Below are 23660 nucleotides of genomic sequence, written 5' to 3' on the forward strand. Positions count from 1 at the left end.
TGTAACGCTGGGGGTAGCTCTGCGATATACCACTGGTATATCGCAGAGCTAACCCTAGCGTTACACCATTTATACACCTGCAATAGGTGGGGAGAGGCACTGTGACAGTAAAGAATCTGCAAGAACACATTGCAACGACTCCCTGGCTAGGGCTCGAAACTGGACCGCTCGATTCGGAATCAAGCGTGCCACCCATTAGGAGTCACCATTAGGAGTCCTTCTGGCCGGTAGTGTTTTCAAGATCCTACCGGCCAGAGGGACAAGATAAACAGAAAACTGAAAATATTACTGTAGAGTGATTCTAGTATAGTGTAAGACTTAGGAGCAATGTATCAAACTATTCTGCAAATAAAACAGTCAGTATACACAAGCTGTCCCTTTGGCCGGTAGTAGTTTCAAGTTTCTACCGGCCGGCCAGAGGGACAAGGCAAACGAAGTTTGAATTCTGAGATCTACCGAATCAAGAGCTCAATAAAAAATTCGTTCTCAAGGAAAGACGTACTTAAAAACCCTTGTACCTAAGTCAAAGACGTCTACAATGTTGAGCGCACAAATTTACGGTTTACGAACTAGACGGGAAGAGACCTAAAGAAATACACAGCATTCACTGCTTTACTCTCGGTTTTTACCCTCTACACATTATTCTTAACATGTCAGGTAAATAAATAAAAACGTACTTGTCTTGTTGATCAACACAGTTTTACCACTGTCAATTCGCAAACTGATTAACATCAGTTATGTGACTGGTATAGTCCGCCATATTGAAATCGCCGACAATTTCCGAAAGCTGCTCTACTCGGAAACTCGCTCCTTGAACTCCTCGGTTGTCTTTCTGGACACAACCGTGTCAATCAATAATTCTCTTTTCCTCATAGTGGACTGCGCGCTGTTCGGACAAGTGTGGACGTTGTTCTTGCAAAGTTGATGTTGTACGTTCAAACTCGATGCTGTTGGTACAAAGTTGACATTCGTTCAAAGTGTGAACATTACTCGTACAAAGTAATCGACATTCTTTGCCCAAAGTTGACGCGACGTTGTTTTTGCAAAGTGTGGTCGTTGTTTTCACAAACTTGACCTTCTTTGCACAAAGTTAGAAGAAAATTGGCAAGTTAATCTTGATATAAAAACTGCTTAATATTTTGTAGCTTACGAGAATCGACGACAAATGATATCGGAAAAAAAAACCTGTTTAGGAAAATATTAACGCCCGAACGGAGTATGAGCCAGTATAACACACTTTTAAGGCTAAATATGCTGCGTAAGCGTCACAGAAAATCTCGAGACATTTAGCCTGCAGGACAGGCGGATTAGCTGGGCAGTGAGCGAGACGCGATACACGAGCGCGGAGCGCGAGACGAAAAAAATCTGCCCCGCTAATCCGCCTGTTCTGCAAGTCACGAGACATTCGACATTTCACATGATGGACCAACCTCGTTCCCAGGGTCTCTCATCTTACCGCCCCTTGGAGCTCCAGGGGGCCGTAAGATGAGAGACCCTGGGAACGAGGTTGATGATGGACATGCCAAACGTACGGTAGCCTGCGAACACTGACGTATTTCCGGCTGTTGCTCACTCGCTTGTTATTTTCAGCGGAGACAAGCGACAGCCGGAAAAACGTCTGCAATAGACCAAACGAGACCGGAACAAACGTTTTCTCCGGTTTTTTTTTTTTTTCACAGACGACGAGGAATATCTCTATCTTCAGGTAACAAAAAAAGAAGAAGGCCTGATCGCAGGCTATTTTCATTAAGAAGTTAGCCCTCGACAGACGTTGTTGAGCCCAGTGAGAAGTCATTAATGATACATTAAGCCCTGGCAATGCACGTCAAAGACTCGCCCTTTGGTTTGTGCAAGCTCCTTTTACTGCTGGTCGGACTCGATGTCCTCGTCGCTAAGAAGTTTCAAGACTCACAAGGTATTTCTCAACCGATTTCCATTTTCTTAACCTTAGTAAACTACCCCGGGTCTGAATAACCAAAGAACCCGGCGACTCTTGTTCCAATCTAGATATCATTTTGAGAAGATTATTTACACTTTGTGTCGGTTTTGTGAACTAATGGAACCTGTGTGCCTAATGAATGGAACCTGTGTAACTATTTTCCCCTAAACCTGACCAAACCGTGCGCGAAATTAGCGAGCATCGAATAGTGAACTCCTGGATATTACAACGGGAGCTAACGGGGCACGCTGGCACGCTGATTACAGACCATTACATTCGCTTCACGCAGCTTTGTTCTCCAGCAGCCGCGGTCGTTCAATCCTCGCGGTTTCTATTTTGTTTGCGCCCTCGACAGTGCAAGGTCTATGAACAGGGTACGCCCAGAGGGTACGCCCAACTTTGGAAAAAAATAGCAATCGCTCAGACCTATCATTGAGTCCTTAATAGTCGCGAGGAAAGCGTTACTTTACAATATTTTAACCTCGCGGTAGAACGTAATATCGACTATTCGATCGAACATTGTAATCCAGTTCTTTCAGGGGGGCAGAGGCAGGGGGGAAGTGGGCATATCGAAAGGTTTACATTGAAATATGGCTACCAGTGTGCAGATTTCTTGATTTAAACATAAATCAAGGAGTAATTAAGGCAAAATCGTTTCAAAATACGTTTTGCAAAATAGTCAGAGATGTTGAATCTTCCTGTTTCGAAAAAAATTGTGTTTTTCTGGAGAACAATTTATATCTGAGGGTATGACCCCTTAAAAGTAGAGTTACCTGCGTAAATTTCGTGGGTTCAACTTTCGCAAGTTGTTAACCCTTCGTTGAAGTAAAAGACAGAACGGTTCCTTTTTAACTTGGATAATCCAAGTTGTAGGTATGGATGGGTCCTCCCTTCGCTCCTCCGCTCCTTCCCTCCTTCACTTCCCGTTAGGCTTTTTGTGAATACCCTGATCAATGCATACGGCTTTCGCAGTCGTAGCGAAGTTCAAGGTTTAAGTTTTATTAGCAGTGTTTCTCGTTTGTTCTTTGCATTTATGACACAAGTACTCAATATCTTACCGCAGAAATAATCTACATTGAACAGATTTTCGCACGATTGTCTCTATGTAATACAGTGCTGTCTTTGTGGTGTAGAAATTCAACGCTGAAACCAGAGCATTTTATTTTTGAGATCTCTCCAAAAGATATCAACAAAGAGAGAAAAAAATTCGAAGCGCTGAGACCCCAGGACCTACGATCCTGAATGCCTAACTGAAGATCACTTTTAGATCTAATCAAAGATATATATTACGAGTGATTAGTGTTTTTATTTGCAATGTTCCTCATTTGTTCTTTGCATTTCCGACGCAAGTACTTAATATCTTACTGCAGAAATAATCTTCTTTGAATAGATTTTCACACGAGCGTCTCTATGTATAGAAGCTAATTATATATAACTATTATATATAACTAGCGCATTTCCCGAAGGTGTTCTCTTAATACAGGCTTAATACAAGTTTGACTGTACTCGACTGCCGAGAGAGAAGATATTACTATTCCCAAAATTGATCAGCTGTATAAATTTTTGAATGATTCAAGCCGTGATTAAAAATTTATGACGAGAAACGGACAGAAGAATTGAGGAGAATTCGAACGCTGCGTATCGCTATAATTTGTATGGTACCGTAAATAAATATGGACATGACGAAATGATATGAACAAATAATTGAAGAAAAGACATTACACAGGGCTTGGGTTCTGCAGTCAATGATATTGGCTTGGAATAGTCCTTGTGATATTGTGATATCAATTCCATGCTGAACACAGTACTCCATTTGTTATGATTTCTGTTTTTAGTTTTTCTTTAATTTTCGATATTGCTTTTGGTTGCCTTTATTTCATCTTTTTGTTGCGCAAAGACTCTCGGTATATCTCACGTTCTTACAAGGTTAGAGTCATGTTTCGTTTGTACAGTCAATAGGTTTGTAAGGAGGTTTATCATCATTGTTTTGATGTCTAGCTGTTCTTCTTAAAGGCTTTACTGCGTGGGTTAGATTATATTATGTAAGTACCAGGAGCCATAATCGGGGACGGACCGATTATGGACACAATCTTATAGTTAGCTTACGTAGCTTGGCGGTTTTTAAGCAATTTGAACGGGCTAAGGGACCGTTCATTTTTTATGAGGGAGGGGGGGCTGGTGGGATTTCGGAAGCACCATTTAAAAATCGCATGACCCCCCCTCAGCTTACCAATTTTTTCACATGGCCCCCCCTTATAGCGGTCATTTTTTGGGATGACCCCCCCCCCCAAAAAAAAAATTGAACAAACAATATTTAGATTTCAACTTTTTAATATTTCTCTATTATCCCCCCACTTCACGTTATTGTGCTCACTATGAAGACAATAATTACAATCCCTATACTACAGAGAGCTGTTGTTTAAAAAACAAATCAAAAGAAAGAAAAGTCAATTTCGGATCTCCTAGTCATGGCTCGCCCTGAGCGTGTGGCATTTGGCCTCTCATTGGCATCTTCCTCATCTGAATTGATGAGTGCAAGAATGACGTCACTTGAGTCATCTTCTCCCCCAGGGTCAATGGCATCACTGTCATACTCATCATTGTCACTTTCATCCGTTTCACTGCTGTCAGCACCTGCCCTGTTGTCATTTTGTGTCAATGTCCTGGCATTTCTCAGTGTTGGTTGGCCAGCTCTGAGAGGACTCTTCTGCTGCAAGCATGAATGTCTTACAATTACCTTTACTTTCTCACTCTTGCTGCTTTTCAAATGCGCAAAATTCCAAAATGCGCAATAATGGCGAAAGCGACGAGTCGTTTAAGAAAAGGTTTACAGCTGAACGATCCAGGCAGTTTGACATCTTACAAGCAAAAGAAGCAATCTTTCTAAGTGCGGATGGCTGTTCAGAGAGGGCGAGTGAGTTTTCCATGCCAGGGTACCAGTTGAAGCCCAGTGATGGAAGAAAACTGAACTTCTCCATCAAAGAGCACAGAGCAATGGTGGAAAAGTTGAATGTCATATTGAAAGATGTAAAGGAACACGATTCCACACTCTTTCAGTCCAATGGGCTTGCTTTAAAGCAGGGCGAAGAATTTACCCACAGTTTTAATGTAAAACAGATCAAATGTATAGAAGCTAAGTTGACGAAGGTCACGCAGGACATGGAAGCACTAGAAAATAAGAAGAGCAATTATAACAGCATATTCAAAGGCATACTCAAACAGCACATCAACAAAAAGAGAAGGAAAAAAGAAAACCACAGAACGTCTAATGAAAGAAAGAGGAAGCGGACTGAAAACAACGTCCAACGAGTTTATGGAATCTGTGTTGGAAACCCGCTAGGAAATGATCTTCCACAATGCCTTGTGTACTCTCCTAGAACGGCCGTCCCGGAAGAGTGTATTAAAGTTGAGGATGTTGCCACGTCGTTATTTAGAAGAGATGGGCCATACATCGCACAGCTCTTGGAAGGGAATTATTTCACCACAAACCTTGAGCAGGAAGTCAGAGATTATGTTTACACCTTCATGTTCCCTGAAGAGTACACTCTGACGGAAAGCATTGCTGCTTCTTGCAGCATTGGTGAAAGAGACTCCCATAGCAGCACAAGCGGCGACGAAGAACTCGACGACAGCGAAGATGAAGATGAGTGCCAGTGAAAGTTGCATTCGAAAATAACAGTGTTTTAAAATACTTCTTTTCAGTAGCTACAAATGCTTTTTGTCGCCAAACGTTTTTTTAAAGCAGAAGGAAAGTTTGTAATAAATTTGTATCCTGCCTTCTATGTTTATTCTATAGCAATTTTTTTGATATTCAAACATTATGCCATTTTAAAGTTTTCCTAAAATATTTCACGTGACCCCCCCTTTTTCCCTTATTTTTTTGGGATGGCCCCCCCTCGAAAGCCATTTTTTTTCGCATGGCCCCCCCCAAATCCCACCAGCGCCCCCTACCTTATAAAAAATGAACGGTCCCTAAGAAATGCCAAACACGAGCAAGAAACAACCGTACACAATTTGCCTCATGGGAGAGATGTGATGGCCGTTTTTGGCCAAAGCATGATTTTTACCGTGCGTATTTTACTGTTTCCGCTCACCAGACAAGAATTGTTGTCTACGAGAACCAGTATCGTTGCTATGTCGCTGTTTAAGAGTATCATCGACGACCAAATATCAGAAATATTATCGCTGAACTTCACAGCAATGGAATTGCCGTCTGATATTAGGAATAAGTTAAGCCTCTTCCAGGAGGTCAGTTAATTGGGACTCAGCGCGAAAAACGGCGAACGAAAAAATACGGGAGGAGCGCTTTCTCTCGCCGCGTTTCTCCCCTGTTTTTTCCCGCCGTTTTTCGCGCTGCGCCCCAGTAAGGCCCTCTTTACACGAACCCAGGTTGCTTTTTACGCCGGGTTCCCCCGTGATGAATCACCGCGGCGTATAACCCTTTTGCAGTCAGTTGTTTATAATCGTTTACATGAAATCAGTGGTCAAGGCGGGTCAGCCCCCCTTGCCGGGTATGTCGAGACTCGGGTTGACCCGGCGAGAAGGGTTGAAATTTCTTCAGTTCTTACATGTAAACAGTGGGCCAAAAGCTAACACGGGTTGGTACTTTCAGTCACATAACCATATTATGTTGTTTCGTTTTTTTTGGCTTCTACATTAGGATCTCCCACCATTCCGTTATACTTTCTAGGTTTTTTGTTTGTCATCTTTCTAGCCCATGTTTTCAGGTTTTGATCGGTAGAAAGGCTGGCCCGGGTCAGGCTCGAAGCAAACCACACGCTATTGCAGACTGACAGCCCGGTTTGGTGTAAAGTGTATTTTTAGCACTCTCTGCGGTGATTCAACCCGGGGTAAAAAGCAGCCCGGGGTCGTGTAAAGAGGGCTTAACTGAACGCCTGGAAGAGGCTTAACTTATTCCTAGTGCCCTCGGTTTCGATTATTTTCAAACCCAAATCATTTTCACGGCGTGAATAGCATCTTTGAGGAATTTTTTCTTTGTTTTTCGTTAAAAGCCTTCATGTAGTGTGTACTAACCTTACTTTATTTCCAAATTGAAATCAGTGATTTTCGATCGGAGAAGATATTAAATTCCAACAGGAAAAAAACAAATGGCCGCAGTTGCACGTGGAATTGGCGAGACAAATGGAGCTGCCAGTTAAAATGGCTTTTTTGGGAAAATATTTTATTGTTAGAATTTGTTTTCTCAAAGTGCAGCTTTACCTGTGTATTTATTTGTTTCTTTATTTGTCAATCCACTTTTTTTTTATCTTACTGTTTCTCAGCGCTGAAAAAATTTTCAAGGTTTTAGTTTGAATTTCATCAATCAAATTGCGGGAACTTCAGGACGCGCAGTTGATATGTTGTTGAATGGTTCACACACGGCTTTCCAAGGAAACCGAAGGTGTAATTTCTCATATTTTCTAGACATGGTCAAAACTGGACTGTTCGTTACTTTTTTTTTCCTAAAAGTAACCTGCTAACTATCAAAATCGTGAGTTGAATATACAATTTGGACTGAATGAAATATACGCGATATGAACAGTCCACCTCAGGCGGTGTGAGTTTTTTAATAATTATTATTTTTATTTCTTAAATTTCTATTTCTAGTTTGTTTATGTATTTAATTATTCCTTTAATTCACCTTTAAATTCTTTTATTTAAATTTTTTTAACTTCTTTTTTAAATTTTTTAAAATTTTTTTTTAGGCTCGGCACTCCGCACTCCGCACCCCGCACTCCGCACTTCGCGTAACAGTCTACACAGGCATGGAACACACGATCAGAAGATGTGTCTGATCTTTCTATTTCTAGACCAATTTCAGATTTCCGACAAAGTGCCATTTCGAAATCCTTCACGCTTAGAGACCTTAAAAAGGTTTTGAATGGAAATGTTTAACTTCTCCGAATTTGATCTCTAGTGGACAACAACAGAAGTCTGCAATTATCGTTTACTATTACACTTCTCTCGATTCCTCACTTGACAGGCTTTGCCCTTCGCCGCCATCGAGCAAACACCGCATCGCCATAGCATCGGAGAGCATCGGATAGTGTTGTTTTGATAGACTCTACAGTATCACAGAGACTTTTCCCTTCCAAATTGGCTGGAAGTTTCTTATCACGAGCTATCCTCTGATCAGCTGTGTTAATACGACTCACAAAACCTGTCATCGGGTGGTGATGGACAAAATACTGACCCCTAGTCCATGGATTACCCTAATGGACTACCCAAATGGACTACCCTAAAATGGACTACCACTCAAAAATACTACTTCAGATGAGTGGTATGTTAGGAAGCTGCGATTACATACTTACACTGCACGGAGGATTTGTTCAAGGTTACTGTTTCAAAATTGGTCCATACTCCAGTAACAAAGGAGGAGGAAGCTTCGATAGACTACCATATACTGTCTCGCAAAACCACAAAAATTCCCACATAATTATAGCCCAGGCCAGCCAAGAATACTACTGCTCCCACTCCACTCTGAATTTTTGTAGCGTAGTTGTTGGAATTTCTTGCTGTCCCATAGCTTTATCCTCATTCCCATTTCTATTTCATTTGATACACTCAGGAAAAAACAAGAAGACTAGCTGCTTCTGTGCCATAATTTTCGGCACAAAACAAGCAAAACAAATCACGAGTAACATCCTGAAGATCATTTTGTCTGTTCGAGAAAGACTGAGCTACTGAATCACATGGGAGCAAGATTGAGTTGTCCACAGAATATTTGATTTGATTTGAGTCTATGCTTTTTGTGTACAGCGGTTGTTTTATTCAGTATAGTTATTCAAAATGGTGGCTGAAGGCGATGCGGAACGAAAAGAAAAGCATCCTCCATGCAGTGTAAGTATATAATCGCAGCTTCTTAACATACCTCTCATCTGAAAAAGTATTTTTTAGGAGTAGTCCATTTTAGGGTAGTCCATTTGGGTAGTCCATTAGGGTAGTCCATGGACTAGGGGTCAGTGTTTTGTTCATCACCATCGGGTTGTGTAATAGGGGGCGGCAATAAAAAATGCGGGTAATCCAGGCAGGCGGTTCCTCGTGGCTTCGCTGCTTTTTGCGCTAGCGCTCAAATTGCTTGAAAAATAATTTTAGTTTATTGTTGTTTCGCTCGGTTCACTTCGCTTTTAAGTAACCAATTTAGTTATTTCAGTTATGTAATTATTTTTAGTCTATGAGAATAATCGACGTTAGCACGAAATAAACAATCGGTTAGTACTTGTGATTGGAACTTTCATCGCCTCCAGTGTTGGTTTTTATGTAAAATATGGCCATATGAGCCTCGACGCTTCGCTGATTTATCTCGATTGTCGTAGCTTCAGCCACACTGTTGTATTCTGTTTCTAAGATCGCTCAAAAGATGGCATTCTGTATTTCGTGGACTGGACTGGACTGGACTGGACTGGACTTGTAAAACGAGAACTTGTAAAACGAGGACTAGTGAAACGCGGACTTGTAAAACGTGGACTAGTAAAGGGAAGACTAGTAAAATGCGGACTTGTAAAACGAGGACTTGTAAAACGCGGACTTGTAAAACGCGGACTAGTAAAAAACTTGTACTTAACTTAACTTGGACTAGAATAATTGTCTTTATACAAACGATCATCTCTCATCCAAACAACTTCAAATACTAGTCAACTGTATACTTCTAACATACTTAGAGCCAGCGAGTAACATTACATCCATTCCATGAAAACAAATCTTGCCTTCTATTAAATAAATGACAATTAATTTGGGCGCCTCAAAACTTCAAATTAAATTTTAAACTTAATGTAGACAGCCAAAACTATTTTTGTAGCAATATTGTTACTTTTTTCCGTCGCTTGCTTTCCGTCACGCAAGGCGTCACGTGAGGAGCTGTCACCATTAAACACGCTTTTATTTTCTGAGAAAGGAACAATTTCCTTTTAGTAACAATTTCAACAGCAATCTTTTGCATTGGAAAGTCTGCAGATGCGGCTATCGCCCTGTTAAACAAAACTTTATAAGACGTTTACAGATAAGTAAGCAAGCAATGTAATGAAAAGTATTGTAAGCAGGTTTTTTTTAAAATGTATTGTAAGTGATGTTTGTAAGTTAGTAAAAGCATTAAAAAAATAAACAATTCTTTAATGCAAATAATGACATCCTCCCAGATTGTCTTTCTAGGAGTATCTTTAGAAATCGAGAAAGTTCTTACTCATGTGGTGTCACGATTTTACAGATTACAGTCACACTAGACCTGCGAAGATCATGCGCTCCGTCACGCTAGCTGTCACGTGAGGAGCTTTAACCTTTCAATACGCTTTATACATTCTGAGAAAGGAACAATGGCATTTCAGCAATAATTTCAACAGCTTTCTTTTCCAACTCAAGAACCGAGCTGCGCAGGGTATGTTATCGTAAATTTAAAAAAGGGAACTGTATGGTTAGCAAAGTACGTGACAGGACTGACGGAAAAGGGTCTGTTGACCTTTGATCACCAAAATCGCGCCAAAATTCGACTCACCTTTCATTTTTTTACAATGAAATTTCGACGGCTTCTTTGTCATATTTCACAAGGTAAACAGATCCAAACGTCTCGCATCCTAGCTCTGCTTCTATTCTTACTTCACTCCATCTAAATTCTAGAAATTGAACTGGAGGTGTTGGCCTTTTAGCAAGAGATGGTAGCTTAAAACAAGCCGCCATCTTCGCGCGACAACTGCAAATGAAAATTTATTCCGAATTTTGGCCCAAATCAATTGTCATTTATTTAATAAAACGCCAGATTCGTTTGCATGGAATGAATTTTATGTTACTTGGTGGCTCTAAGTATGTTAGAGGTATGCAGTTGATAAGTATTTGAAGTTGTTTGGATGAGAGATGATCGTTCAAATAAAGACAATTATTCAAGTACAAGTCAAGTACAAGTTTTTTTATTAGTCCGCGTTTGACAAGTCCGCGTTTTACAAGTCCAGTCCAGTCCAGTCCAGTCCAGTCCAGTCCACGAAATACAGTGTGATGCCTTAAAAGATGGCAACAAAGAAAGAAAAAAAGTTCGAAGGCTACACCTGCAATTGGGATCCAAGAACCTATGATCCCCAGAATCTATGAGCAAAAGTCAACCTAGAGGTCGCCAAGTGATCTTTTTATTTTACTGGTGTGATGGAATTTAACGATCTTCCTCGCCATATTAAATCAAAGGAATCCCTTATTGAATTCTCAAGGGACACTTACAGACTTTTTCCTTAATTAGATGATAAGATTCATGTGTAGATGCATACTCCTTTTATATATATTTCTGGCCGTGTGACAATTTTCTTAGTGAATTTTTACCTTTAAGACCTTTTGTATTTTTACTTATGTACTCTAATAACAGGACCTCCTTTGATACCAGTATTTACTACACTGACGGGGTTTATCCTGTATAAATATAACTATTATTATCGTAAAAGTCTGACAGATGGTCAGTTTTAGATCTCATTAAAGACATATTACACAACCTTATCTCGATGTGTCACATGCATGGGGCAATGGATGGGCTAAGCCGAAGACAAAGAAGCGGTTAAAAAGTAAATGCAAAGAGAAGGAAAATCACTGATATTGGCAGGGAAAATGAAATGAGAACAAAAAAAAAAAAATAGAAAACAAAACGAGAACCCGCAGTTCAAGGATTTTATTACTTGGTCACGCGTCCAGTATGGGATAAGAAGCGGTACTTTCTTTGCGGTAACGTCTCGGACAAGGATCACCGATGACTTCCTGAATGTTTTCGCAGGTGTCACATCTCCTTATGTTTTCTCTTGCTGTTGGGTTTTTCACTATTTCTCAACAATGCCAGTGGGCTTTAACTTCATTTTTCGCCTCTCTAGCTCGATAAACAAATGATGTATGACCTACGGATTAAAACGTCAGTTCAGTGGCATCAAAATTGCCACTGTTTACCGACGATCCATTTTCCAAGTTGAGTGGCTCATACCCACTTTGATTTCTTCATCTGACAGGCTGCGTTGCAAACGATCAATCGACAATTACCATAACAGGTAGTAATGGTACGATTCCAAAAACGCCTGGATGGCTTCCGCTCAATGCTACATGTCAGTGGAACATCACGGCCCCTGTAAACAAGGTGCTCAGAATTTACATCACGGCCTCATTTCAGAAGCCCTGTAGCGATAAACATCTAAGGATCCACGATGGACCTAGTGACGCAAGCGACATAATGGCTGAATACAATTGTAACAGCACCCTGGTTAATGGAACTTCTTTTTTCTCAAGCGGCCGTAGCTTGTGGTTGGAGGCGAAGACTGGAGTAACTGAGAATGCCAATGCCATGCGTGTGTCGTATGAAGCGCAGGAAAAGCAAGGTAAATCAGTATGGTTAAGGGGTATCAGTCGGCCTTCTTTAAGCCGTTGAAAAGAGCTGAAATGCTCTTATAACGTTAAACTGGAAATTAAAATCTCATAGTAGAAGGTAAAAGTACAATTCAAAGAGACTTCTATTCTCTAGCCGAGTGCAACTTCAGTCTTTGAAAAAAGGTAACTTCCACCTTGTTATCCTATTGGCGATAACAAAACGTTATATACCTATTTTTTCATTCTATGTCTTGAAATTAATAATTTCGGATATTTTTTCCTCGTGAAACTGGTGCGTTTTCGGTGTCACCCAGTCATACAATTGTTGTACCGAGCCCTCCGCCCTCTGGGTTACGACTCGAGTTTTCAATGTCTGGTAATTGCTCAATGTTCACTTTCAGAATGTTCTAAAAACAAGACCTTAGTTGCTCCTCAGTCGCCAACAGAGTACAACTTTTCCAGTCCGTATTACCCTTATGGTTATCACAGAAACAAGACTTGTGGATGGTACATCACGGCACCCGAGAATCACGTTCTTAAGCTTCATTTTTTGCCACAGTTAAACAATTGGAATACTTTAAAACACAGCGTGCAGATTTATGACATGGAGGACTCGGATCTTACTACCATCAGCCTGCAGTCCTGGAAAATATATTCCAAGTTTCGTTCTGTCTACGTTGTTTTCAAGAGCGATGAAAAGGTGGATGGAGGTGTGGAGCAGGGAATATTTGTCAATTATTCGGCTATCAAGACAGGTAAGGTTCTTGGAAATGAGGGCCTAGGAGAGCAAAGTGGGTGTTGTAGGGTATAGTGTGGTAATAAGGCGGGGTATTGGAGATTGGGGCGGAAAGAGGAAGGAGGGAGGCGGGGATAGGGAAAGGAAGTTGCCAGATATGCGGTGGGGTAAAAGCCAGAACAGGATACAGGGACGAAAAGTGGGAGAATGAGAAGAGGGGGTGGAATAGAGGCAGGAAGTGTGAGAAATAAGGATAGGAGCTCAGAGATGGGAGGGGAGTGAGAGAAGACGTTTAAACTCTGTGGCACAAACTAAATGTTCCAAATGCTATTATTATAGGAACACTTCTGTGAATGTACACGAAGCTCTTTCTCTGTTTCAAACTAGACTCGAAACTCTCAGTTTCCGCTGACTTTGATATTTAACCCCTGGGCATCAATCGATCAATCAATCACTCAATCGATCGATCGATCGATCAATCAATCATTCAATGTACAACAGCTCTCGCCACTTATCAACCGATTAAATCCTCGAGCTCGCCGTCTAACGGTTATGATTTTGTTTGCAGTACGTGATTGTTCCTTGGCCAACTCTGATGACGAGAACTTGAATATCGAGCTTCGAAATGCCTCGGGAGTGGTCAAAAGTCCCTGGTATCCACAAAGTTCTCATTACGAGTTAGCAAACAAATGTCATTGGAAGATAATTGCACCAAAAGGGAAAGTTGTGAAAATAGAATTCTTATCTTTCCGAGTATACTATATCTATGTAGAAATCGCAGATAGAATAAACGGATTGTATCCTCGTATCGTGAAATTCTCTGGGGAACTACCATCGTTCAATTTCTACTCGACGGGACACGAGCTCAGCATAATGGTTAAAGGATATAGAAGCAACCTCGGTGCAGGATTCATTGCAAACTACTCATCGATTCCTGCAGGTGAGAACTGAGTATATATTTTAGTAGACATATATTTTTGTAGTTTGTAAAATAATTCGGAGTATATTTTTTACCAATATTGCAGCACTACAGTAATGAAGAGAAAATTATATCGCTCGATATGCAAATATACCTAAAAATATATATGATATACCTACTACACACTCCAAACAGAAGCTGATCATCATGTCCAAGGGAAATTATACTACAGATACTGTTATTATAATTAACAAATAGATTCCATGTTGCCGTGCAATCCAAGTAGGAATTTATACTCGGATGGAAAATGGCAATGACTATTTCTGAAGTTTATTAGGCGAGACTATACCAGGAGTTTAAGTGGTTTGCGCGGTCACCCGAACTATTCCGAGGTTACCAAGAAATCGCTTTGAAAATGAACGTCCATTGTTTTCTAGCACGTTTATGCCCCTGCTTTTCTCTAGACTGATCAACAGCTAGCTTCTCTTGCGTTTCTCTTGCGTTTCTCTATGTTCATGTTAATGAGAATTAGAAAATTATCATTTAACTGGGTGATTTTGCCTTGATGTATCACCAAAATCTCACTAAATTAAAAGAAATATGAAGTAAACTGTGAAGAGGGCGCACATTCTAACTTGGATGCTTGTAACCAAGGACTTCCACTGTTTAAGCACGTAAGCAACCAGATCATCTGCTTCATCACTATAGACCTGTGCTGGTAGCGACCTATGCCGGTAGTTACCTATGCTGGTAGTGAACTATGCCGCTAGAGACCTATGCCGCTAGTGACCTATGCCGCTGGTGACCTATGCCTGCTGGTGACCTATGCCTGCTGGTGACCTATGCCGCGGGTGACCTATGCCGCTGGTGACCTAAGCCGCTGGTGACCTAAGCCGCAGTTGACCTCTGCCGCAGGAGACCTCTGCCGCAGGAGACCTCTGCCGCAGGAGACCTCTGCCGCAGGTGACCTCTGCCGCTGGTGACCTGTGCCTGCCGGTGCCAATGCCGATGGTGACCTATGCTGCTGCTGACCTATGCCACTAGCGATTGTGCTGCTGGTGACCTGTGCTACTTGTGACCTGTGCCACTAGTGACCTGTGCCACTAGTCACCTCTGCCGCTAGTGACCTTTGCCGCTAGGGACCTATGCCGCTAGTGAGCTTTGCTGCTAGTGAGCTATGCCGCTAGTGACCTATGCTGCTAGTGACCTATGCCGCTAGTGACCTATGCTGCTGGTGACCAATGTCGCTAGTGACCTACGCTGCCAGTGACCTATGCTGCTAGTGACCTATGCTGCTAGTGACCTATGCTACTAGTGACCTATGGTTTCAGTCACCTGTGCCACTAGTGACCTGTACCGCTGGTGACCTGTGCCGCTAAGGACCTATGGCGCTAGTGACCTATGCTGCTAGTGACCTATGCCGCTAGTGACTTATGCTGCTACTGACCTATGGCGCTAGTGACCTATGCTACTAGTGACCTACGCTGCTAGTGACCTGTGTTACTAGTGACCTATGGTTTCAGTCACCTGTGCCACTAGTGACTTGTGCCGCTGGTGACCTGTGCCGCTAGGGACCTATGCCGCTAGTGACCTATGCCGCTGCTGAGCTATGCTGTTGGTGTGCTATGCTGCTGGTGACCTGATACGCTGGTGGCCTATGCCGCTAGTGACCTATGCCGCTAGTGACCTATGTTGTTAGTGACCTATGCTACTAGTGACCTATGGTTTTAGTGACCTGTGCCACTGGTGATGTGTGCTGCTGGTGACCTGTGTCGCTGGTGACCTATGCCGCTGGTGACCTATGCAGCTGGTGACCTGTGGCGCTGGTGATCTGTGCCGTGGTTGACCTGTGCTGCTGCTAATCTGCGGCGTTGGTGACCTTTGCCGCTGGTGACGTGTGCCGCTGGTGACCAGTGCCGCTGATGACCTCTGCCGCAGGTGACCTCTGCCGCTGGTGACCTGTGCCGCTATCGACCTATGCCGCTAGTTACCTTTGCTGCTAGTGACCTATGTTGCTAGTGCAAGATAGATAGATAGATTGATAGACACTTTAGTACTGTGATAATACCTTATATCTTGGGAAAATCTCATTCAAACTTGGGGACAGAAAATGTATAGAGGAAGCCAGAAACAAATAGCAAAAATATGACTATGTAAAATTTCTTATAATATATAAAATCTAATATTAATTATACAGTGGAACCTCGATTTAACGAGCCTCTATTCAACGAAGTCCTCGATATAACGAACGATATTCTAGGTCCCAGCCAAAGTTACAGTAAAATGTATGGAATAGAACCTCGATATAACGAATTCTTCGATATAACGAACATAATCCGGAAGCCCAAACGTTAAATCTACCTCGATATAACGAATTAGTGTCAACACGCGACAAAAGATAAACGCTGACCAGATCAACAGTCAACAAATGCTTGTAATCCTTATGGTAAAGAGACAGCAACCTTTCAGTCAACGGCTTATTATATGTCACAGACATTGGCACTATAGTATTTCGACATCAATTAACTTCTGCTCTATCTCCTTTGAATTCCGGAAATGTTGGGTAGTGCAACATAACAACACTAAAGCCCGTTTCCTTGAATGCATAGACAATTTTCTGTATAACCTCTATGTTGTAACATTTTTAAATCGCTACTCTGAAAGTGTCGTTCTTTCGCAAACAAAACCTGCGCGTCTGCTCAAAAGTGAAAATAATTGATACTGAAAGCCACCCTGCTTCATGAATTGCATCTCAAAACGCGGCACTTCTGGGTGACGAAAACTGCATTGAATTGCGTGACAGAAGGTCACCTGTGTTACAAATCAATTATTAACTATGACCTCGATATAACGAAAATTTTGGTCGTTTCCCCTCAAATTCGTTATATCGAGGTTTTCGATATAACGAACCCTCGATTTAACGAACAATTTTGGCCGGTCCCCAGCGACTTCGTTAAATCGAGGTTCCACTGTACTAATCTAATAAACTAATAGTAGCTGATCTGAAAATCTGATGATAACATTATGCTTAATTATGATGAGCAGAGCGAACAGCAGCCATCATCCACCAGTGACAGATGAAGGCTCAGAAATTCGACTGAGACCCCAAATCACATGATATTTAATTGCCATATTGGGTGTCGTGGAAAGTATTTGAAAGTCATATATGGGCTGCGAAATCCACTGGTTCGACTCTGTTGTCACAAAACTGTTGTAAAAACTGGATAACCTTATTTAACACAAATAAATTAAATTCACCTATTTCATGCTTCATCTAGTTTCATTAGGAACTTGCGACCTAAACAAGAGCTCCACGGTGTATCTGACAGGTGAAGGAAGAACCTTTTCAACTCCTGGATATCCACTAAACCCGGGCAAAGGAACCTGTGGCTGGAACATCACTGTACCTCCTGGGGAATTTGTAAAAGTCACATTTTGGGAAATGGTCGGATACCGTCTTCAAAACTACGCCACAGTCTATGATGTGTCAAACTACACTTGGCGCAAATTGGGAACATACGCTCGAGACTACAGAGAGAATGAATTCTATTCAATAGGAAACAGTGTGTTTGTAGAGTTTACATCGCTGTATCTAGTGTATCCAGGAGGCTTCTTGGCATCTTATGAGGCTCTTAAAGCGGTGCCCGCGAGATACTCTTGTTCTAAGCCCAGTCCGTACTGGTGGTCTAAAAACGTGGTCACTCTGCATCGCCCTCAAGGTGAATTTGCAAGTTTTGGGTATCCTCTCCCTTACCCAAATGACGTAGAGTGCTCATGGAAAATTGAAGCACCCGCTGGATATGTCATCCAATTGACCTTTCATTCTTTTCATTTGGAACAGTCCAAATATGCAGATTGTCTGTGGAATGATGCTGTTGGGATTTTAGACCACGACGCAATATTTGCAAGGAAAATTGGAACTTTCTGTGGTTCTTCGCTTCCTCCGATTATTCAATCAAATTATTCAAGTGTGTACGTGAACTTTCACACTGACAGCACAGGCCGATACCCAGGATTCCATGCAAGCTACAAAACACTTCCTGACCGTAAGTTACTGCATTTAGCTACTTCTTGTGTCCCTCCCTCCCTCCCTCCCTTCCTTCCCTCCTTCCTTCCTTCCCTTCCTTCCTTCCCTTCCTATAGTGTACCTCCCTTTCTTTCTCCCTTCGTTCCTCCCTCACTTGATTCCCTCCCTTAATACCTCCCTCAATTTCTCTTTTTTTCTCTTCCTACCTTCCTTCCTACTGCCTTCCTACCTCCCTCCCTCCCTCCTTCCCTCCCCCTTCCTTTCTTTCTTCCTCCCTCCGTCACCTAACGGAAAAGGGGAGTATTATATTTTTCTCCAAGAATCTCAATCTCAATCTTTATTTGTACTCACTCTTGCTCAAAATAAATAAGTACAATGTTCAATGAAGATATTAAAAGTACAAATTAGAGTACTAGCTCTAAGAACAAACTAGCTATAAGATATACCTCTCTCTGTTTCTATTTAGCTTCCATGGGACCGTGCAAAGATCCATGGCGAGACAACGTTATTCCCATGAATGGAGAAACAGGGAGACTCTTCTCGCCACAATATCCACGCAACTTTGCTGGCAGCATTCAATGCACCTGGGTAATAACAGCCCCCAAGGGAAAGTTTGTAAAGTTAAGTATAAAGACCTTGCAGTTGGGGCCTGATTGCCATTCCTCCGCTCTTTACATTCGGGATGGCCAGAATTCATCCAGTGATTTGCTTAACAAGTACTGCAAAGTTGAAGGATTTCAGTCCCTCCTGCCTTCCGTGTTTTCCGGCGGTCGCTATCTTAGGGTTCAGTTCCAGTCTTGGAAACATTATCGTTCTTATGTATCAAAGTTTGACGCTGTTTTTGAAGTGGTAAAACAAGGTAAGATTTCATTATTAACATAATAAAATTTAATCCGCGGGTACCTCTTATATTATGTCTTGTGTCAGAAAAATATATGTAATGGGGCGGGCTTATTAAATTCTGTAAGAGGCCTACCTGAAAAAAAAAAAAAAACCAACTAAAGCCCCACCCTAATTTTAACCTTATCTTTCATTCCGCACGGAAAAATGTTTTCGCTCATAACTACATCCAAAATAAGCTCACGAACTCATAAGGCCTCCCCAGTAGGCTGGTTTCATTTTCCGCTTTAAACTTATTTTCAGCGGCAGTCATTCTTTGATAATTGTTTGCTGGCAAAACACAATTAATCAAGTTTATTTGAAGACCGATCTCGCTTCTCATCCACTTGGGGTCAGTTCTGCGAGTACACAGCTAAAAATTGCGCCGCCCATGTTCACAAGTTTTGACACGGGGCTGCTCTGGTTTGGAATCGGAACACTCCCATGCGGGACTTACTTTCTTGCTGGTCCAATCATTGGATGAGATCGGGACTTGGGTGCCCGGTTTTTGACGTTGATCCACTCGGCCCATTTGGAACCTCTTATTGTATTTTAATTTTGGTTTCTGTAAATATAATTCATTCATTTAAATGTTAGCCATACCGAACATTGATAAGCGCAACAACCTCCATTTAGCGCTAAAATATTCACGCACATTTGTCCTCAGGCATTATCTGTTCCTCGAAGCTCATGGCTTTCCTCGAGCTCCGTTCTCAGAGCAGATAACGACCGTACGCGGTCGAATTTCGATAAATATTGTCACGTTAAATGGTCGTTATTACTTTTTATCACGTGACTTCTTTAGATAAGGTTTAGTGGGAATAGCGAGAATTATCAAGACCGCCAAGGATTGGGTTACTAGCGAATCTGAACAATTTTTTTCAGTTTTGAAGACATGATTGATCATCGCAGTTATACACACAACTTATACAGTTGTGAGATTAAAGCATGAAAATACTCATCTGTATTCTTCGCCATCTACGGATATATTACGAACTCACAATGTGACCAGCTCCCAGATGGCTTGATAGCTCAGTTGGCAGAGCACTGCACCGGTATCGCAGAGGTCATAGGTTCAAATCCAGTTTAAACCTGAGTTTTTTTTCAGGCTTTAATTTTACAACTGCTTAAGTTGTGTCTATAACTGCGATGATCAATCATGTCTCCATATCTTTCTCGGCAGTGCAAATATATGATCTTTTATGTATTTACTTGTATTATGTTACTTTTGCTATCGTTTCTTTGCTTTGGTATTTCCTTCAATCATGAGACCAAAGTCCCATGTCTTAATAATACGCTTGCATCGCATGCACAATGCCCATGGTAAATTGCCGTAGCATCCACAGGCACAACTGTTGTTGCAGCCTCGCGCCCGGGTCATCTCTACTATTTATAATCAACAATGGGCCGCAATTTTGACAATTGTCGAAAATAGAAAACGTTGTTTGGGGACGAGGTGGATATGGTATATATTAAAGTTGTCAAAATGTAACATTCATTATTTCTCAACCAGTGTAGACCGTCCTCATGGCATAACGGTTTGCTGATGTCCACCGTTGTTCTCTTTTAGTTAAAGATGATTTCCAGTCCATACTGCGCAGACTCAGCACCCTAATGTTTATAAACCGTCATTAGAATCCTCACTCGATGGAATGCGAATCGATGTTATTCGTTACGAACTATGTACCTTATCTTTGAGGCCTTTCAGATTCTTTTTCCAACAGCTTCATTGATTTTTACAGTTGCGAAGTTGTTTCATCAAGTGATATGAGAAAGAACGAAGCATAAAGCTTCGATCGCTTCGCATCCATAATGGCGGTTGTTTTGAAACTTTGAATTTACTTCATGTAAGTAGTTGCGAAATGTTTACATTTTGTGATGTCTCACATGAAACAATACAAAAAACGCAAACAAACTCTGTACAGTACGGACTGGGAATCATCTTTAAATCATCATTTATATAAACTCAAGTATAACACACGATCGTCTCAGATTTGTCAGTACTCTTTTGTTAGTTGAATATATTATTTCTAATTTATTCATGAATTTATGTTGTGTTGTTTTCAGTGCCAGCTCCCTATTCTTGTACTGAGAAAAACCAGGTTACGCATTTGAAGTCGACATCTGGCAGCCTGGCAAGTTACAACTACCCTCTACCTTATGATGAGCCTGCTGAGTGTACTTGGGAATTCAATACGGATTCTGATTACAAAATAAAGTTGTGGTTCGATTTCTTTAATGTGTCCTGCAAATACGATTATGTTCGATTGCTCAATAAAGATTATTGCGGGTCAGAGAAGCCTTCCCCCGTTCTTTTAACCACCAGCGATACAGTTTCCTTCACGTCCTATGGGTTTGATGAGTATCCTGGCTTCAAGGCAAGCTACGAAGCAGGTAAAAATTGATTCTGTCTGTTTGTCTGCCTGCCTGTCTGGCCGTGTCTGTCTGCCCGTTTTGTCTGTCTGTCTGTCTGTTTGTCTGTTGGTCTTTCTGTTTTTCTGTCCGCCTATCTACCTGTTTTGTCTGTCTGTCTGTCTATCTATCTGTATGTCTGTCTGTCTTTCTGTTTGTCTATCTATCTGTCTGCCTGTAGTAGTAATATGTAGCAAGGGAGGATGTGGGGTAAGCGAGCTAATTCCCACATAGACCTTATTCCCAAAGTAATCCCTATAACGTTAACCTGAAATACAACCTGAAGCAATGCGGTATCAACATTGAGAATTGGGAACAACAGGCCAGCGACAGACCTAGCTGGAGATATGCCACCCACACTGGTATGGAGCACAGTGAACAACAGAGGAAAGAACACCGTGAGAGATTCCGGTCAGCGAGAAAAGAGAGGTAACAGGCTGCCAGCACAGCACATCTCTACAAGATGCTCCATCCGTCTGCGAATCTGCCGTTCGAGAATCGGACTGTTCAGTCATCAACGAACTCATAAACTGAACACCGTCAAGCAGACATCCTACTCGAGATCGAGGGATTACTTACTTCTACTAAAAATACTGTAATTTTAGTCAGGAATGATAAAAATGCTAAAATGTTTGTTGTCATTGACTAAAAAAAGACGTTGATTTGGACGTTACGGTTAAAATACTGTAACCTTCTTCAGCATAAAAAAATTATGCGTTAAAAACGGCGTCAAGATATAAATGAGGCCTTTACAAATGAGCGAAAGTCCCACTGGGGATTGGCTAAAATAGTGTACATGTCTGGAATCTAGATGTACTCATTAATAGAATTGGCATTCGGATTCGGCTTCGGTTTTGGCTGCGGCCGCTACTGCTGCTTCTGCTGTTACCTCTACTGCTACTGCTACTGCTACTGCTACTGCTACTGCTACTGCTACTTCTAGTGTTGCTGCTGCTGTTGCTACTGCTGCTGCTACCACTATTTTTACATGACTCCTGGTTTTAGAAATTCCAAGGGGGTCTACAGGTGACTAGTCCTGTGACACAAAGTTAATTCACGTGAACAGTCCAAGCCGGTTGACATTTTCGTCTTTAATTTACCGAACACATGTACGCGACGCGCCTGGACTGGGAATAAGGCCCATATGGGAATTAACTCTTTTTGCCCTTCATCATCTCTTGTATGTAGTTTCTAACTAAACTGTTGTAGTTTTTAACTAAACTAACTAAGCTGCGTCGTGAGATCTGAGTTGCCTAGGTAACGAGTTGAAAGATAACTCAGTTTTTAACTACTTAAAGTATTGCCTTCATGGAGACTGAGAAAGACACGTAACCTAGGTAGCTCATGTTGCCGCGTCCTGCTTCGAGAGCACGTTGTAAGCGAGTATAAGACACTGGCCCCTAGTCCACCGACCACCTTATGGACGGCTAAATGTATTAACCCTTCAAATTCTTATTAATCCTAAAGACTACCGTAGTTGTTTCTCTTCTTCCAATAATACCAGTTATTTTACGGATCTCTTAATGATGCAAGATCAAAAATACCAAGCAACCAGGATTGTGAAATGAGATTGAAAGGGATTTCACGTGACGTCACGGCAGCCATATTGGTGTCCCAAATCAATCCTATGGGAGTTGTACTCTTGTCTTGTAAACACTTTCTTTTGTTCCAGCCCTCTAGTGTAAGATAGAATAGGACAACAGGACATAAAGCAAATTTCAACAAGTTTCAACTACATCGTTTGCCTTTGTGAGCTAAACCAATCAACCTTCTAGTTCATTTACTGTCTTGTTTGAGTTCACGCGAGATTATTTCACGGTTATGCTCTAATATCCAAGACTTTCCTAATGGTAACATACTTCATCTCTTCGCAGAGAGAGCCTCAAGTCTCAGTCCCCTGAAGATTGTGGGCATTTCATTTGGCGTCCTTTCAGCATTGTGTGTGGTTATATTTATCGGCTACAAGTGCTGGAGGAAAAAGAATCGTATTCCACACAGTGCTGTTGTGCACAGCGTGGCAAACGATGTGCAAACTGAGCAGGAACAAGACACCACTCTTTAGCTTGACAGGCTCAACATCAAACGAATCTAATTTGAAATCTTGCTTGGTCACGTGGCTCTCTCATTGTAAACAGACTGACAGACGTCAATTAACAAGAAATGGAGAGTGACTAGCTGATGAAATTAGCACGATTAATCGTCACATGTTATCGAGCTTTTTCAAAAGTTAAATAAATGATAATAATGATGATGATACCGATGCCGATGCCGATGACGATGACGATGACGATGACGATGACACTGATAAAAACTTTATTTAAGTTTCAAACCCTGTAGCCTGGGAGAAACCCATACTAATAAGGGGACACAGACTAATACAAAATACAAAGCTAAGAAGACTAAGATATCTATACAATAGAATACATATATG

General features: G+C 41.6%; 1 protein-coding gene across 1 annotated transcript; it reads left to right on the top strand.

Moving 5' to 3' along the window:
* Nucleotides 1-1172: 1172 nt before the first annotated feature.
* On the top strand, nucleotides 1173-23436 carry LOC145497900 (cubilin-like). The gene is made up of 8 exons (XM_081477776.1): nucleotides 1173-1915; nucleotides 11905-12288; nucleotides 12658-13011; nucleotides 13561-13932; nucleotides 17190-17957; nucleotides 18405-18797; nucleotides 20885-21211; nucleotides 23104-23436. The coding sequence occupies exons 1-8, from the start codon at nucleotides 1819-1821 to the stop codon at nucleotides 23289-23291; spliced, it is 2883 nt and encodes a 960-aa protein (XP_081333902.1). The 5' UTR covers nucleotides 1173-1818; the 3' UTR covers nucleotides 23292-23436.
* The last annotated feature ends 224 nt before the right edge of the window (nucleotides 23437-23660 follow it).

The sequence above is a fragment of the Orbicella franksi genome, chromosome 9, assembly GCF_964199315.1.
Source record: "Orbicella franksi chromosome 9, jaOrbFran1.1, whole genome shotgun sequence".
In the NCBI taxonomy this organism is placed as follows: domain Eukaryota; kingdom Metazoa; phylum Cnidaria; class Anthozoa; order Scleractinia; family Merulinidae; genus Orbicella; species Orbicella franksi.

What these genes read in the sequence shown, in the direction of transcription:
- LOC145497900 (XM_081477776.1), top strand. Translation starts at nt 1,819, where the DNA reads ATGCACGTCAAAGACTCGCCCTTTGGTTTGTGCAAGCTCCTTTTACTG. An exon ending in TAAATCAGTATGGTTAAGGG is followed by an intron (nt 12,289 to 12,657) that starts GTATCAGTCGGC and finishes GTTCACTTTCAG; the next exon opens with AATGTTCTAAAAACAAGACC. An exon ending in CTACTCATCGATTCCTGCAG is followed by an intron (nt 13,933 to 17,189) that starts GTGAGAACTGAG and finishes TGCTTCATCTAG; the next exon opens with TTTCATTAGGAACTTGCGAC.